Source organism: Neocloeon triangulifer, unplaced genomic scaffold (assembly GCF_031216515.1).
Source record: "Neocloeon triangulifer isolate White Clay Creek 2 clone unplaced genomic scaffold, ASM3121651v1 ptg000017l, whole genome shotgun sequence".
NCBI lineage: Eukaryota > Metazoa > Arthropoda > Insecta > Ephemeroptera > Baetidae > Neocloeon > Neocloeon triangulifer.
In genome coordinates, this window is record NW_026775559.1 from 5148220 (window position 1) to 5167267 (window position 19048).

The 19048-nt window shown below is 32.7% G+C and overlaps 1 protein-coding gene across 1 annotated transcript; it reads left to right on the plus strand.

Moving 5' to 3' along the window:
* The first annotated feature begins 4959 nt into the window (after positions 1-4959).
* On the plus strand, positions 4960-16109 carry LOC132203109 (uncharacterized). The gene is made up of 6 exons (XM_059630606.1): positions 4960-5088; positions 11966-12120; positions 12169-12267; positions 15012-15116; positions 15174-15299; positions 15597-16109. The coding sequence occupies exons 2-6, from the start codon at positions 11980-11982 to the stop codon at positions 15750-15752; spliced, it is 627 nt and encodes a 208-aa protein (XP_059486589.1). The 5' UTR covers positions 4960-5088; positions 11966-11979; the 3' UTR covers positions 15753-16109.
* Positions 16110-19048: the final 2939 nt, after the last annotated feature.

Here is a 19048-nt window from a genome sequence, read left to right on the forward strand (position 1 = left end):
ATGCGTCTATAATTTAAATTTCTTTATTATTAAATAATATACTTGATACAATTTCCAAAGTAATATATAATGTATTTAAAAGAAATCGATTTTGCACTTTTGTCAGCAGTTAAATTACTCGCGCAAGTATGTACATTAATCTACAAAAGCGTTTCAGTACAAATACATTATATATTATATTATTTCTCTCGTGCCACGGCAAGAGTTTGCAGAAAATTCTCAAGAGAAAGGACAGTGCCTCTCTACCTGCCGGATAAGAGAACCAACCAGAACCCGTCTCTCCGAGTCGCTAATTGCAGCTTTGAGATGCACTTGAGCTTTTTATTTATCTTTTCATTGGGACTCTCGCTCTTGCTCCCTTCCCGACTGCTCCAGAGAGGGGAAAACATTAATATTGACCGCCTGATGCGTCCTTGAGACTTCTAATCAGTGTGGAGAGATGCCATTCACTTTCTAGACCTCACTGAATTCAAGATCAATTCATGATATAAAAATGTGGATTCTGGAAGCAGAGTGACTGACTGAAAGGTTGATAAAATGTGATTGAATTATACATAAATTCGACCGCATTAATTTTCATTATGTATTTGAAATGATTTTCGACTTTTCCTTGAAGGTTTTTTGTGTGTCATTTTATTGTTTCACACACAGCGTTGTCAGCGTCAATGTTTCGTCTTTTTTTATGCGGACTGCTGCAAAAGATTTGAATTGTTCGTCAAAAATTAGTTTAATTTATTGTAGTTTATAAAAATTAATCAAATAATAATATTATTATTTAATTTTGTATTGTTGCTGTTGTTTATTTTTTGCCCAATTGTTACATCAAATTGTTAACATTCAATTCTTGAAAACAATTGGTTTTTGAAATACTAAAAAATTAATGACATTTTTAAAATTTCAAGTTTCAATTAAAAAAATTTGATTTTTTAAACTTTAGAGACAATAACGATTAATATCTCGAATAAATAAATAAATTGTGTTTTTGAGCTTACCTCTCTTTTATCCAAGGTCACAGAAGACTAAATTTACAAACAATGAATCAAACCTCAATTGTGAAATTCTACAAAATTCTCATCATCATATATACAAACAATTTTGAATTGCTGAAAATTTGTCGAAATGTCTGACATTTCTCAACTTAAAACGGAAGAACGGATTAATTCAAACTAAAAAAGATTTCATGGAATAATTTATACAGCAAAGTTTCAAAGTTTTGGTTTGAAATAAAATTAATCCAATTAAATTCTTTCTAACTGTTTTTAACATATATGTTCAAAATTTCAACAATCAAACTTGTCTCAAAAATTTTGGCACCTTCAATAAATTAAAAAAAAATTCTTTAAAGAAAAACATCCAGCATAGCCACTGTTAGGAAGAGTGGTTTTGATGAAAAAAGACGTGAAATTGCGTCTCGCACTTAACGCGCAGAGTATTTTTTATAACATTGCCACCCCCAAGCAATTTCATACGTTTTCAACGGTTTCAAGGTGCAAAAAGTCAGCAGCACCCTTGCAAGTGAATTTAGCGTCGTCGGGCGCGAGCATTTTAGCGTCCGTCGTTAAAAAGATTTCGCGAAAACAAATGACGACATCGTCACTGGCTGACGGGCCTTTTAAACTCAGCACCGGGGCATGCTTGGCAGTTTCAGCTTTAAGGACTGGCGCTCATATGCGGTCCATTAAGTGTATTACATTTGACCGTCTAGCATCAAAAGCGCCCTCTTTGTCAAAGGGCTCCCAACGCATGAATATTACATAATTTTGTATGTATTGTGATGAGGCAAGCTTTGCATGGCCAAATTGAATCCCAACCAGGGGCGAGTTTTGCATTTGTACGACGCTAACAACCACTAAATTTTTCCGGCACCACTCGAGTCTGCCGAAAACCTCTTGGCTCACAAAGTTGAGTAAACAACTGTGAGGAAAAAAAGCTAGCAAACTAGCTGCTTGGCCAAATTCAATCATCTTTTGGCTGTGCACTGACTTCCTCACAGACGGATTTTTACTCAGAAAGCAGCAGAGGTCATTTGCGATTCATGCTCTAATAAATTATTAATATTAAATTGATATTCACAGAGACGGCACCAAGCTAAGCTGCTCTCCAAATAAAGACACAATTTGCCAGACAATCTAATTTCGTAAAGAGCTAATCTGTTATGCTGCTTTAATGAAATGTTTGTATGGCTATTTGTATGGCTATTTTTTTCTCTGTAATCTAATAGGTTAAAAACACATGATATCCATCCGATTTATAAAATCCTTTGGTCCTTTCCTTTTTAAAGCAATCAAATTTCCTACCAAACACGGAGATTTTCCTTGGGTCTCAATGTAAAAAATGATTTAAATTCTTTTTCGACACTAGATATCTTTTCAGCACATCAATCTCTACCCTAAAAGATCTCCTTTAAGAGTTTTATTATTATTTATTCTTCTCGGTCTGTACAAAAATTTTTAAATTGGAGAAAAAAGAGAAGAAAGGGTTTACAACTAGCAGATGTCTGCTAAAACGCCCGACATCAAAAGAGACACGGCCGCCGCGGTAAACCCACACTATCGAAAAAAAAGAACGATATCACAAACAGTTGAACAATTTACAATGTTGCATAAAAAAAATTGATTTATAATGATGCGCAATGCAATTTAAATGGTAAATTAAATAAAACTTTTGTTTTATTTTAACGAGAGTTAATTTATAATTCTGATACCCTGAAATTTCCTTAAGTAGAATCGGAATCCAAGTCGAGTGTGTGGGTAGGGAGGGAGAAGTGCTCAACGAGTCGTGTAACATACACATTTACACGTAGTTACTAGAATGAGCAGGGTTAGGGTCCAAGTGGTATGTTAATTCACTATAACTGTGTGAACGGATTTGACAGAGATGGCGACGGACTGTCATAAAGGTAATTACGCTTGGGTTTGGCCGCCCAACCGAACTTGATGAAGTGCGAAGTGGGTCGCTTGTTGAAGTTGAAGCTGCTGTTGCTGAAACTTGAATTCGACTCTACACACAGATGAATAGTAATTCAAAAGATATCCAAGATATTTGCGCTAAAATGTGCATGGATTATATATTTACAAGCAATCAAGTATTTTTGGGCATGTGGCTGTGGCAAGCTTTGAAAATTAATCATATCTATGTACCGCTCAGAATTAGATTCTAGTTTCTAGACGAGGTTTAAATTTGACGCAGAATTTATTGATGGCTATTACAAATTAACAATAAATCTAAAAAATAAGTTATTATTTACTTATATTTATTTAACTTTAAACCTTAGTGTGATCTACAAAGAGAACAAAGTAAATAATTTGACTTCCAACAAAAATAAAGCCAAGGTCTTCTGCTTTACAACTTTCACACCTTTTCTTTCTTAATAAATTGCCCTCATTGTCAGGCATCAGGCCCAGGCCTGATTCAGCATACCCTTTTATTACTGAGCATGTCTATCAAAATTTTTAATTTGAATGACAGGCAAACAAAAGTATTGCTTAATACTTTACTTTTTATTTCTTTTCTAATTTTCACGATCTAAATTACAAAACAAATTTGTCGAAATTTTAGTACATGCTAACCACAGACTAATATTATAGTGTGTCAATGATGCTAACCTTGCCCCACGTTTACTTCTTACGATGTATATCAGACGCCGAAATGGTGAACGACAACACCATCTAGGAAACTCAGTAAGAACTCGGTGTGCCGTAATTCATTGAATGAATGATAAAATCATAAATTATAAAATTTATAAAAAAAATTCCTGCTGAACCTTCCTATCAAATTTTTTTATTAAAATATTGTTAATTTTTGATCGCAATCAAAAGCATCCACTATGGAACTTATCTTCATTATTATTGTTATTTAGCCGAAAAATACTTTGTAGCGCGGTTGAAAGCTGTCATTGGAAAGAAAAATACATTTTATATACAGGCGGGAAACGATATACTTCTATTTATCAAAGTGTAGGAAATGCCACTATTCTATTTTAAACAATATACTAAAACATTTATAAAAAATAGAAGGTTTTGCCTGCAAAGTATGCAACTTGCTCGGCTCTGGAGTTGTGCAGTATGCATAGCTGCTGCTGTTTCTCTTTCGTCAGGCCTCTATTTTCCTATTTAACTTGATTAAGACAGACAAAGTTGGCCCTCTATTGGTAATCATAACTGATTGTTTCTTAAAAAAATATTTGCACTTACTAACTCAAACATTTCAGTGTAAATATCCTTTTAAAATGCATTTTAGACTATACGCTGTCTTTTGCTTAAAAGCCTATAAAATCCCCTTTTTAATTCTAGTGCAATCTAACATAAAATTTAAGATGCGCGTTAAAAATAAATAAAACCACTTTTTTACAATATGATTGTGACAAATTGCAGGAAAATATTCTTTTTGAGAATTTAAAACATAGAGAAACCACTCGAAAGAGGAAATAATTAAATTGGTAACTCTGAACGCGTCTCGGAACGTAATTCCACGTAAAATGCGACAAGTCACAAGTTTCTAAAATATTCTTCCTTCATCCAAATTTGTCATTAATTGTGAGATAACCAAATATGTTTAAACTATTTAATTATGGTACAATTTTTTGTAATATAAGATACGTAAAAATTAATACTGCTTAATAAAAAAGAAGATATTCCATAAAAATTATAAGTTCTCCTGTGGAAAAATTTAAAAATGTTTTTTAAATGATGTATTTCAAGAATTAATTATTTAAGCATGGAATCTATAAAACATTATTCAATTCAAAATTCAAAAGTTCAAATTTAAAAAATATTATTTGCCAATTTTTTAATTTGTACTCCTATTTTATTTTCAGCAAAAAAAAAATCGTTTGCACAATTGTGAGTGTCATGTTGTGCTCTTTTTTGTCATATTTTTTTAATCCTTTTTTCCACTTAAGTGTGTTTGGTACAAAGGCGCGCGTGGTGTGCCGAGAGCTTACGTAAGTAACGAGCGAGAGAGGGAAAGGAGCGGCGAGAGTTTTGAGCTCTGGTTTTGAGCTCAGCAGTGTCCAGTCTCACGTGCGCCGCTCCACGCTTTCGGCTCGTCCGCTCCACTCTGCTGCCGTTTCTCTCTAGGCCCCCTCAGGTACCGATTTTCTCTCTTTTTCCAACTTGTAATCACGCGTTTAAATATAAATAAATACCAGAGCAATTTATACTTGAAAATTAAACTGCAATTAAGTAAAGCGAGTTGAAAAAAGCGGCAGACCTCAAAGTCTCAAGGAAAACCACTCTTGACATTCAAAGCAATTTTATTATTTTAAATTAAAGCAATAATTCATTACTTACAAGCAGGATTAATTTTTGTAAGATGATTTTTAAGGCTCTTTTTCTCAGCGCGTAAAATTTTGAACAAAGACCCTGTGCTTTACGCTCTGTTAAGCGGTGTTTACTTTCCCTCGCTCTTATTAAATAGACTACGCATATTATGCACTCGGCGGCGGCGGTGCATCCGCTCAAATCCAATGCAACGTTCCGGCCAATTTAAAGCAAAACTCGGTATGCTTCTGCACTTAAAAGATAATGTTAAATAAAAATTCTGATTTAAGACAATTTTGTGTTTTCTTTTCTTTTTGAAAAGCATCAAATCTACAGAAAGAAAATATAAAAGCGGATTTATTTATTATGATAATGATTTTTTTCAGTAATTGCATGTAAACAATGTGATGTAACAATTTGCACAAATAAACAACAATAGTAATAAGTCATAAATTATAACAAAACAAAATAAGTAAGCTCAAAAATATTGATTTTCCCTTATAATTATTCTCAAATTATTAAATTAAAATATTGCTGGGCAGAATCGCTTAAAACAGTTTTCAATCAACAATACTAAATTATTCTGGTTGTAAAACGTAAAAATAAAAATAATATTGTTCAATATGAACTGAATGATCTGTTTAAATTTTTTGAATTGAATTGAGGTCTGAAAATTAGCAAATTCCATATAATTATATTGTCCAATGAAGCCGAAAATTATTCTTGGCCACAATTTAGTTCCGCTCGGACAACTCAGTCTGGCTCTATGTACAAATCCCTTCTTTTTGGATTTGGAGGTTAATTTTCACGAGTCTCGCAGCAGCATTATGTAGTTAGTCTAAGAGACAATTAACCGGAACTTTCTTTGCCGCGCACTAATTTTATTAATGAGAGGCGACAAATTAAAATTTCTACTGCACACCGGTGAGAAAATTTCCACTGCGAGTCTCTTCTCTTATTTTGGCGCAAATTCATTAAATTGAACGATGCTTGAAAACTTCTTTGCTTTATGCAATTTATTTACTTTTATTAATTATATTTTGTTTCATATTTTTTTTTAAACTCAATTTATATGAAACAAATCACTTCAAACTTTAATTATTAATTATTTAAACTCAGATCTCCTGAATCAATTAGTTAAATTTATGTCCTGCGCTGTCACAATAAAATGCACTGAATAAAATATGCAAATAGTCTCTTCTTTCTTTATTAATTACGGTGAAATTGAAAAAATAACGTAAAACAACTTGTTGCGTTTCTAAAGTCATCTTTGTGTATGTTTCCTCTGCATTGCTCTGTAGAATAAACTGATTATACAATAATTAGGAGTAATTAATTCACTTTTGTTAGAAAAGAGTAAAATTTTCTCCTGAGTTGCTACTACTGTAAATTGACAATCAATTATCAAATACTATCAACATATATATCTGATAAAACTAAATGATCTGCAAGGATTGAAATGTTTTATAGTCCATAAAAAGCACTAAAAAAATTTATTTTTTGCTCGCATATTTTAACCCAGTAAGAAAAAAATTCACAAAGGATCTTATCTGTCAAAATTGCTATTAAAAGCGAAATTGAAAACACAAATATACTATTTTCTGCCCCAGTTTAAGGATAAATACTTGTAACTGTTTTTTATTTTTGTAATTTATCCGCTTAAGGAAAATTTGCAATAATAAGTTTCACCAAAGTGATTAAAATTCCGTCTGCGTTTGTCTGCATATTACTCAGTGCGAAAGGACTAACTAACTTTATACATATTTATTTGCAATATAGGCGAGGATTACGCCACGAGATTTTTTCTCGGGCCGGCTTGAATAACCACCGGCAATATAGCAGGTCTGTGTTTACATCTCGCCAATTGCCATACATACTCGCCAGCAGCTTCCTCATTACTTTCTCTCTGTCCCAGTCAGCCATGCCAACTACTGCATAACTATAAGGAGGAAAAACTATTATTCAACTTGCAGCCAATAATTTATAGAGAGAGGTCGAGAGACTGTTTCCTTTGACCTCCGCATATAAACGTTTGAAAGAAAACGAAACCAGTTTTCTTGTTCAGTAAAATACGTACAAGTTTTAACTTTAACAAGAGCAGGCGGTCAAATTTTTTGGCTATCTGGGTCACGCTGGCTTTTATTGGGAAGATTTGTTGCTTTTATGACCGGTAATTACACCCTTCTCATCAGACAGACATTGGTTTTGTGGATTTTTATTGGGGCTTATTGCCGCTAATTGAACTTTTCTAATCATCATTAAAAATTTACTATTAGTTGTTGGTGGGAGAAATTACTTTTATCAGCTGATGAGGATATATATAATTCAAAAGGAGGAATTAATAAAATTTGAAATGAGATATGAAGAAAAAATTAGAAAATAAAATATTATTACATTTAGTACCATCCTTAAAAAAACTATCAATTTTATATAACAGCTGCAATCGCTAGACTTAACAATTTTAGTATTTTCAGCAATATAAGCTGCTCTATTCAATTAATTATTTTTTCATTACAAGTTTTTTTCATAAGCAAGTCATAATTAACCTATGTTAAAGATATAAAATATCAACATGTATATTTACGTTTGCCTTTTTATGGTTTCCCGAAGACTACCATTATTTTTTTCCAACTGCATGTGTGCTATTGTGTTGTGATAAATCTAATTATTTTAAGTGCATTCCAGATTAAAGAAAGTGTAAAAATTTGGAAATTCTCAAAAAATTTAGTTACAAATAAATTTTCAAAATTTATTGAGCGCTTCAATATATTATTATTACAAAAATTTCTAAATTAATCAGATATATTAATTTAGAGTTTTTATCAACAATTAATTTTTTTTTTTAATTTTGGTACGAGCACAATTTGATGGTATTATTTTAAAAATTTAACGAAAATTATTTATTTTAATTAAAAATATTAAATGAATAAAACTATTTTATTTTATTTCATTTTTTTGTAATTTATTTTGAAGTATTGTACAATTTATTTTTATTTTTAGAAAAAATAAATAATTGTAGGTACATTGTCAAAATGCGCAGAATTTGGCTTATCGAATTTTAAGTGAAGCCAAAAGAATGAATGATATTTTTTTCCCACGGGCGGGCGATAAAAGATCTGGTTTCTGCACTTTCGGTCCACTTTTTTTATATCACATTATTTGCTTGAATGGAAATGTCAAGGGCTGCTTGCGTGCGCGATTAGTGGCGGTCCGATAATTCGCTCAAAATCGAGCAGACCGGCCCTGACTGAAGCGACAACACCGCGCACTTTCCCCACTTTCTCTGCCAAGCTGCAGTTTGGCCAAGCCATTTATTATCACTAAAATACTCTTAAACACTCCGGCCGGCAAGAGCGACAAACGATCAATTAAAAATCGCAGTTTATTATGAGAGAAAGAATTATTACAGAAAAAGAGACGGTTTATTTTATACAGCGAATTTTTTGCTTTTGTAAAGCTTTTGCCTTGAGGAGATTCGCATGATGGTGTCCACTTTTCTTATTTAAAGTCTTCATAGCAGAAAGACAATTATAACAGTTGTTTTCGGTTTTCATAGGAAGAGGGACAAATCACAAGATAAAGTTTTGTTGAAGTAATGAATTTGTTTCATTTCCTTATTTTGCAAACGATTGTTTATTTTTAAAAGAATTTCCCATAAATTTTATTTGACATAGTATTTTATAATTTTAAATATCCATGAATTATAAAACCATAATTATTTAATATTACGTTTTTATTTCAAACTCATTTAAAACTTCAACTTGACTTAAAACAAAAAAGCAATTTGTAACATAAAGCGCAAGATATGAAATTAAATTATATTGAAATCTTGGATCGATATTTAAAGTAAGGCTTAATAACCATTTTATTATTTATAATTTCCAAATTTTGTTAATGTTCAAATCAAAATTTTGTTCCTATTGCAATAAAAATCAATTTTTCTTAGACATTTTTTTTTATTTGCTCATTTGATTTTCTGAATTATTAAAAACTACTGATAAATTGTAAACTTTTGAGTTCCAATAAAATCCTGCAATAATTTTTTTTTTATATATTGCTGATATAAAAATGAAAGGGATGCGTATTTTAAAAATTTATTTATTAATTTTTTTTTATTAAATTATAATAAATCTAATCCAATGCTGCGGCAAAAAAGGAAAGTGCTTTTGTGAAACCAGTGCCCTCTGACCTGTCTCGTTCGTTCTCCATCGGCCATTTGAATTTTTATGTCAACGAAACCGTTTGGCCTTTTGATTCCAATTGGCACCTAATGAGAGAAGCTTTCTTTCTTTTTTTCGTTCTGTCCGAGCCAACAATGAGAGTGAAATTGAGAAAGGTGCCGATCGTAAATCAAACGCCAAAATTATAAGTATTGGCAAGCAGAGAATTAAGCTGGGTGGTTTTGCGAGCTTCAAAGGTCAAAACTTTCAATCGAATTGCAAATTAGAAAGAAAATTTGCGTTCTCGTGGGTGTCCAATATCCATCAACAACAAACAAAACACTTTCATGACTTCATTTCTTATGCAAATTTATTGCTTCCAGCCGGAATAAGCAGGTTGTTTTCTTCTTCAGAAAGCGTTTTCACTGTGCTAAAAAAATTATCGTCAATTTATTGAAAATAGTCTTGAAAATTTCTTATGAAATTATAGAAAGATTTACAAGAATAATAAATTAATTCCGTTTATTTAAAACAAATTATAATTTAAAATGCTTTGAATATTAGGAATGAAAATATATTTTTTGTATTTTTTTCTTCTTTTTTTTAAATAATAAAAAGCCGTGACTCACATTCTTAATTCTGTTGGTTAAAAAGTGATTTCGATTGGGGGCAATATGGTAAGTGGAGGCTAAACGCTGGGTTCCGCCACTTCCAAGTTCATTTCACATTCAGATCTTGTGCAATATTAAGCCTCCGGTTGGCGCGCGAGAGAGTTTGGACATTTGTGAGTGACTAACACTGTAAAGGCCGGTAGAAAATTCGATTAATTCGACGAATCAAATCAATCAAAGGGAATTACACAAAAAGCGCAGTTTCTCACGGCAGCGAAATCGCAACGAGACTCAAAAAATTGATTAATCGTCTGTGTTGCTCCACAACATTTGATTGATTTTTTTTCATTTCTCTTTCAAAACTACTGAACATAAATTCAATTGTATTTTATATTTTCACTTATAAAAATAATGTTTATTTAAAACTCGCAAATTTGAAGAAAATTGTGATATTGAGGAAAATAAAATTTTAAATAAATATTCTAATTTTGATCAAATCGAAAAGGTTTATTGTGCAAGTTGTGAATGCGTTTAGATTTAAATTTCACAGGCCTAAAATTCATAATTAGTTTTGAAAATTAAAAACGAAATCATCCTTCAAAATATCCAAATATTTCAAAATAAATAGTTAAATTTGGGATAAAAAAACACGATTTGATATTTGATAATAATATTTCAAAAATTATTTTTCAAGTAACATTGCATACTTCATTGCATTGCATGAAATTATTTTCAAAAAAGTTTTTCATCCTAACTCTTTGAACTCCAGAAGTAAAATTATAACACTAAGTTTTTGTCCTTTTTGAAGACTTAATGCGTTTTGAGGTATTTGTATCCATGAGAAGGATCTTGTTTGTATTTTTGCAAAGGTCTGACAGTACTTTTATAAGAGGCAAAATGCGTGTCGGCGGCCCACACTGCTGCACTAACCTACATTTTATTCCGGCGATAAAAGTGAACTTCAACTTTCTTTCTTTCTTCCCAAAGAGCTTATCGCCGCTCTCTTATCGGCCCAGCCTCAATTTATTTTCAACATTCCTTTGCAGAAAATATTTTATACCTGCTGCGATTCTCATTAGCAATAACGCTCAATCATTTTCAATTTTTTTTTTAATCACATGACGCAGGAAAATTACTTCACTCGCGCAAAAACCCACTTGTAAAGATACTTTAATACAGATCTATCTTTTTTCTTATGGTCAATCCAAGGACTTTTCGCTTTTGTTTCCTCCGACAAAGATGATGCTGCGAAATTTGAAGATAATTTAAACAAATCGTCGTGAGAGAAATTAAAAAATTTTATGCAAAGAAAGAGATGTCACGAAATTGTAAAATGTGCAAATGAGCCGCGAGATTCCTTCCTCTTGTCAAGAGGCTCTTGAAATAATTTAATTGAATTATTTTTTGCTGTTGGTATATACGCGGTGAGCAACACTTACATATTATAAGAAGATTTTTTTCATGTTTTGCTCTGATCCTAGTGATTCAAGGTTGGTAATGAATAAAGTGAGTTTCATGGTCACTCCTCTCAGATCGCCAGGGAATTCCTTCCACGCGCTACTTAATTTAAAAACAAAGACACCAGCAAGTCATTTGAATCTTTATATTTTTGTATCACGCAATTCTGGATTTTAAATAAATCTTTTACTGAATTTCCAAAATTTTGATTCTTAATATAAAAAAACCACTAAATAGGGTTGAGTGAGAACTTTTTTTCATTTTCTAGTTATTACCATTTAATGAGACATAAATCTACTTGTGAAAATTAAGAGATTGGAAAAAATGGGACATTATATTCGTAAAATTTGTAAAGAAGAAAATAAACTTTTTAATATTTAATAAGGGTAATTTGCAATTTTTAAAATCCAAATTTACAAAAAATTAATTAACATGGTAAAATTTAAAGACTTTTGTTTCTTTGATTTTGTTGCAGCGGCCGGCGGAAGGATGAAGGTGCGGTGGCGGTCGTGGTGCCTGTTGGTGCTGCTGGTGGTGCACACCATCGTCGCCACCCCTATCGTGCCCAGGCGAAGACCTCGGAGACAAACGCTGCCCGAGGATGACGGACTTGACCCCGTCGAACATCAAGTACCAAAATTAATTCAAATAATTATTTATTGCTAAAAACCATTTCAGCCCTTCTTGCATCCCGAGGAGATTTTCGGGCCTGACTTGGCCGACAGAAGTCCCAGGGACAAACGCAAGGCCAGAATTTTGCTCAACATTCTTTTTTGGGTGAGTTTCTTTCTATTTTTACTAATAGCGTTTTAATTTATTGATTAACAAGACTCCCAAAGTTAAGGAAGACTGTCTCAATGAAACAGGAAATTTTGAATATTATTGATTTTGGAAGACTTTGAAGTATTTATTTTATTGTTTTATTTTTTTTTTGGTCAGGCCAAGACGGTGTCTTATCGGCCTATGCCCTCATGAGCTTCCAGAAGGCAAGCTCTTGTATTTTTTAAATAGGGTAATTTTTTATTTTTATTATAACTTTATTTATTTTGAAAAATATAATATGATACCAAAAATTTATGAGTTATTAGTTAAAAAATAATGAAACTTCAAAATTTGAAAAACTTAAATTAAACTTTTTAACTGCCGTGGACAAAAATTGTGTTGCAAATTGAAAAGATAGTAGAAAAAAAGAATTTATTTTGCTTAAAATTTACAATACGAGCAAATTGTGAGCCAATTTGTGATTTGCCATCTTAATAAGACGCTTCCGTGCCTTTGATTTTGGGCCTCTGCTATTTTTTCACATTTCTGGTGAAATAACAATAATTTTAGTTGTAATGAGGCAAAAGCGCACGCAATTTGGCAGCAGCCAGGCCTTGGACGTGATTTTTATTGGAGAGAAAAGAGCAGAAGCACTTTTTTTTGTTTCCGCGTCGGTGCACACCAAAGGGAAACCTCAAATCGTACGTGTGGCCGCAGCAAATAAAAACAGAAAATTTCTGCTTAGAAAAATCTTCATCAATTCAACGGCATGACGAAATTTAGTAATCCTCAAATCCTAATTAAATATTTTGAAAGCGCTTCTACCATGATTGAATTGACTGGTAAGTCTTTTGTCTCTCTTTCAATACTCGCGCGTCGGTTACTCAATTAAGTTGTGACTTAAACAAACAGAATCCGTGTCAAGCGCTTTTCATATTCGGTTCATTAAATTTTCAATCGAGAGAAGAATAAGAAAAACGTCCTTGCCACCCATTATTTTTTTCCCATTTGGCGACTTATGTTGTGTGTTTTGATAAGTCAGCACTCTTAAGAAAGTTCAATGAATGAAAGTGCGTGACCTTGCGAGCAGGATGACTCTTTAGTGCTTTCTCATCTAATTGCACTTTTCATTATGTAATTCCCGCTCTCATTGAATTTGCACCTCTTCTCGTTCAGGATTTGCGTGAAGAATTATCTAATAATGCGTTACGTCACTTTCTCTCCTATACGGACAAAGTCAAACAAGTTGAAATCATTCTGTGAAGTGCTCGTCAAACAATACGTAAATTTGTTCCGGGAATAGTGAAGAACTCCGAGTGAAAATATACAATACACGTGAATCTCTTTGGTGTGAAGTGGATGCAACCGCCTTTTTGTTGCAGCATAAATTTTATTTACGTTCATTATTTTAAGCAAACATTTAAATCCAAAAATACTTTGATTTTTTAAATAAGAAAATTCAAATCTCTTACATAGGAATAAAGCACAAAGTTTCATTTGAGGCAATATATGTCTTAAATTTAAAAAAAATATTAAACAATTCTCACTGAATCAATTTTTGTGATACGAACAGCTTTTTTTAGTCTTGTTGTTAGACTGTATAAGAGGCATGGTTATTCCCACTCTTTTGTAAAAACTTCAATTTCATCCAACGACCAAAACCCAAAGATTGATTTTAAAGAGAAAGTCAGGCTTATCAAAATAAAAATCTTCCAAAAAGTTTGCAATTCATTTCTGGATTAAAAAAAAAAAATATGCGACCTTTTCTGTTTCCGCATTGAATCGTGAGATTTTAATTTTCAATAATAAAAATATTTAAACGATTTCTTCAGAGATTATACGATTTGGCAATCAAGTAAATTTACTCCAATTTCCGCCAAAAGTATGATTAATTTCAATTTTAATATTACACGGGAAAATACTATTTTAAAGATTTTTTGTTTTTTAATTTCTTTGTGGAATCTGCAGAGATAATGAAAGATTTTTGAAAATCTAGTGTTAAAAATCTACTTTAAAAATTTGCTACCGCTAATTTTGGCTGCCTCATTTTAAACAAGGCGAGTCATTAATAAATATTTTATGTTAATTGGCTCGTGCGTCCATAATTAGAATTACCAAACTGTTGGGAACAAAAATCGCTCATGGATATATTTTGAATGCAGATCAAGTCAATGCCAGACGCACGCTCGCACAATTACACAAATCTTTCTTGAGAGAAGTCGCAAAATGAGTTAATTGGCCTCGATCGCAGCCTTGAATTAGCCAAATAAATTTTAATTGCAGTTTCGTTCCGCGGCGAGGGAATTTCGGGCGTTGAAATCATTTGCTTTCTCCCGGACGTTTCCAGCTCCGCGGCCACAAATAAACTACACACGTGGTCCAGCGGTCTTACTTTTAGGCAGGGAGTGGCCCATTATCTCCTAGACCGGACTAACGGACCAACAATGAACGTTGTAAAAGAAAATTCCTCCCAGGCGCGCTTTGTTTTCTTCTACTTGACTTTTTCTTGTTCCACTTTTTGAATATAGGTCTTTTTTATGAGAACGTTGAATTTGAATGAGAATGTAACAAAAATATGTACTATTAGTATAATTTTTTAATGTAGAAAAAAAATGAAAGGAATCTCTTCCCTGCATTGTAAAAATAATAATAATTTAATATAATTATTATTGTATCAATATAATTTTTAGCGCATTAAACCAAAGTTTTCTGCAATTTTACATAGAACATTAACAACCCTATTTTATTATCAATTTCAGAAAATCAACACGTTGCTGCAGCTAAAGACGCGGATTTTGGGGCAACTGAGCGCGAGGCAGGCGCTCAACACGTTCTACTACAAAACCACGACCACCACTCCAGATGTAATTTGCATTACGCCTCTTTTTTTCAAATAATAAAAAAATTTGTTTTTGCGACAGCCAACGTCTGAGGACGTGCCGGAATTCGACTCAAACAGGGTGATGCTGGACATCCCAGGCGAGTTGTTTGGAACGGCCTTCTCGGTGGTCACCGACGTCTCCAAAATCGTCGGTGACGTCATCCTGGTGAGTGAAAGGAGAGACACACATTCCACGCAAATAAACCGTCAAAGGAGTAAACAAAGCGTGGGAAAATGGACAAACATACCAAAAAATGAATAGCTTAAAAACCAACTAGAATAAATTTGAATTTCTTAAGGCAGATGTTAAGAGCTATTTTTTGGAAAGGCCTATTCAAGAAGTTGATAACTTGGATTGCCTAAAATAGTTTCCCAACCACTCTGGCTTTTAATGACTGATTTTAAAATTCTAAATTTTTACTGTTTTTCAAGTTTATATTATTGCTTTCAAATTTTTTTTCAGAACACTGCGCGACGGACGCAGAAATTCGTGGAAGGGATGAAGCAGGCGGTGGCGCGCAGCCTGGGCTACAAGTTGTCAGCGCTGACCACCAGTTCGTCTGTCTCAAAGAGCACCGGCGAATCCGAGTCGTCAGCCGAGACCACCGACGACCCCTGACCTGCCTCGCGCTGCCCACGCTGACTGTGATTTGTCCCTTTTTTTACATTTTCGCAGGAGAAAGACAATTTTACATGTGTTCCTCACCAACTTTCTTACCCCCATGATTACTTAACTAGTTTTTTAAAAATATATGATACCGGTATTTATTGAGTTAACAAGAGTTTGATGCCATATTCATCCCAAGTGCGAATACATCTCTATATCGTGTGTGTTTGTGCCTTCAAGAATTTTGCAAGAAAGAAAAAAATGTGTTTTCTGCATTTCGTGGTTATCTGCAAGATTTTATTTATTTTTGATTGTGAGCGTGTAAATAAATAATAACATGTGATGCCTTTGGAAATTACTGTTTTCATTATGAAGAATATATTATATAATTAATTAAGGTGATTCAGAAACCTAACCTGGCCCTGGTTAATTAAATCCATTGTTCGATTCTGCACCTTCAACAAAAAGGTTATCAATATTATCACATTGATGTAAATTTCATTTATTAATTTATAAGCGAGTATTTTTATTTCCATTAAAAGTCAAAGGAAAGAACTTCAGAAACAAAATTTATTGTAATTTAAAAAAAATACATATTAAACGACTAAATATTATTTTTTAATTTTTAAAATTTGTTGATTTTTAAACACAGTAAAAAAGCTGAATCTATAATTTTTGACAAGAAATTTTAAATTGATTGAAAAACAATTTTATATTGAAATTATTTCCTTTGCAATATTGCGCAAATGTCATGTGCATTAATGCGCAGGTAAGAGGATATTGCCGCAGACTCTCTGGTCTAAGGTAAAACCCAGAGTGAAGGTCAGTTATTTTTCTAAAGGCGTAATCCTTCTTACATTAACTCTCATTACGTGTCTAGTGTGAGATCACGAGTGGGTCATTCTGGCAGCACCCTGTATAAAAAAGGGACCTTGCGCGTGGTTGTAAAGTCACTGCACCTTTGACTTGCGTTTTTTACCACAACATCGAACAAAATTAGCTACTCATCCCACTCGCGCACCTTCATTTAATAACAATTTCTTAATCCTCCTTTATGCACTCGCCTTGGAGGATTTAATCGCTTCGATACAAAAAGGCGGCCAATTATTCTCGCTACAAAAAGTAAATTATGCATAACAAATTGCGCTGCATTTAATTTTGAAATAAAATTAATTAAACCCAAATCGGTTTGTGCTAATTGCTAAGAAGTTATAAAAAAATTGTAATTTTTATTCAAATTTAGGTAAGAATTCAATATAAAAGTTGCTCACAATTTTTAGCCATAGGTGATTTTTTTTTATTTTAAGCAATTTTAATAAGGAAATAATTAAAAAAAAAATATGAAAGAAATGTTGCGTTTTTTTTAATTTCTGATTTATTATAAAGTCATATTTTTCAAAGCGATTTATTTAAAATTGAACATTGTATCATCTCAAATTAAAAAAATGCATGTGTGATAAATGTTCACGCTCCACTTCACAGCTCGTATTATAGACGCGTTGGTGCAGCGTGACCCATTTTTTATTTTTATCAAATTCTTTCAAATAATGACAAATTCTTTTCTGTTCCCGAAACCGAATCGATGAGTGAGTTAATGCGCGAGCGAGTAGAAAGTCAGGCATGAATTAATTTGGATTATGGTGCGGTGACCGGCGGCCGGCCAGCAAGGCACGCATCCTGCTTTCTTTCTCATTTCTTAATTTCCCCGCGCACACGCTCGCCATAATATATAAACTCGTACGTCAACAATGCAGGCCTGCGCCGAGAAAACTTAACACTTTGCTTCTTCTATGCGGCCACGCCGGAAACTCCTCTGCATGAATCATGCATGCGTAATTAAACAAGCAACACACGTAATATCCTTTTCTGATTGCGTTAAAACTTAAAATGGAAAGATAATTTGCATAACTTCAAATGAAGGAAAAGAGTTCAAAGTTAGGTAGTTTGACATTGTTTATTTCTGGTTCATATGTTTTTTATTTCATATGTATAATTATACTTTTTAAAATTCTATGATCAATAATTTTTAAACAAGATATTTGAAAAATTTTCATCACATTTTTGTGTTAATATCGTCATGATAAAAAAAAAATTAAAAATAAATTTTTGAAATGACTGAATATTTTGAATATTTTTTCTGTGGTTTTAAGAAGTTAACCTTGAAATTACTTTTTTTAAATTATATCGAAATATTAACATAAAACGATTTTTATGTCTCTTGCTCCACAGAAACTAATCAAAAAAATTGAATAAGAGTCGTAACTCTTTTAATATGGAAAGAAAGATCAAAGGGCAAAAGAGTGCAGTGAGAGTTTTACGACGTTTTGCGAAAGGAATCCGTTTTTCCTTTTGGCACCTACGTGTCTGTTTTCCTCTTTGAATGTCAAGCATGAGAAGTGCGAATTGATTTTTTTCTATTAACAACACGTATCATCTGCGCAGTGACTTTTAACAATCGACTGCATTTTGCATTGTTGCACTCGACCTTGTCCGCAATCGCACATGGTCCTTTTTTCTCTCGTCATGCGGAATAATCAGTAAAATTACATGCGTACTATACAAGAGTGCATTAGCATCTGTGTTCTTTCACTTTCTTCCATTTTTTGCCCTTCTCGCTTACAAAACAGCACTTACCTAATTGCTCGCACACAAAGCATGAAAATATTGTTAGACTCAGCATGACGAATCTAATTTCCCGTACGTGATTCAGCACTCTTACATAACTTGCAGTTTGTTGATACTTTATTTCAAGTGCAAAAGCTAATTTATTTGAATAAATATTTGCCTAATATGGCCACTATTAGCGAATAATTCTGGGAAAAATATTGGAGCAGGAAAAACCTTGAGACGGAAATTACATAGGTGCAGGTCTATCTTGCAGGGCGTGGCTGATTTTTTCGAAATTTGCAACAACAAAGGAAAAGCAGGCTTGTCCATAACGAAAAAAAAAATAAAGCAGAGATTCATGTTTCGTGATAACCAAAACAAAGCAATCGGCGATCGTTTAGTGAAGTATTTGATTGCAATTTATTTGGACCACGGCAAAAAAAAAAAAGGTTGTCAGAAACAACACGGGCCGCCCTCGGGCGAATAGGTTGGGAATTCATCAGATGCTGTTTCAATCAGGAAATGGAGATTCAGGAGAAGGAAAAAATAATTGAAAATTTTAACCGAGTAAATTAAAATTGATTTGAGCGTCCATGCAAATATTATAGTCCTTCCTGTTTCAAATTCTGGCAAAGTAATTGAAAATAAAGGTGAAAAATATTTAAAAAAAAAAAAAAATTATTAAAAAAAAATTATTTTGC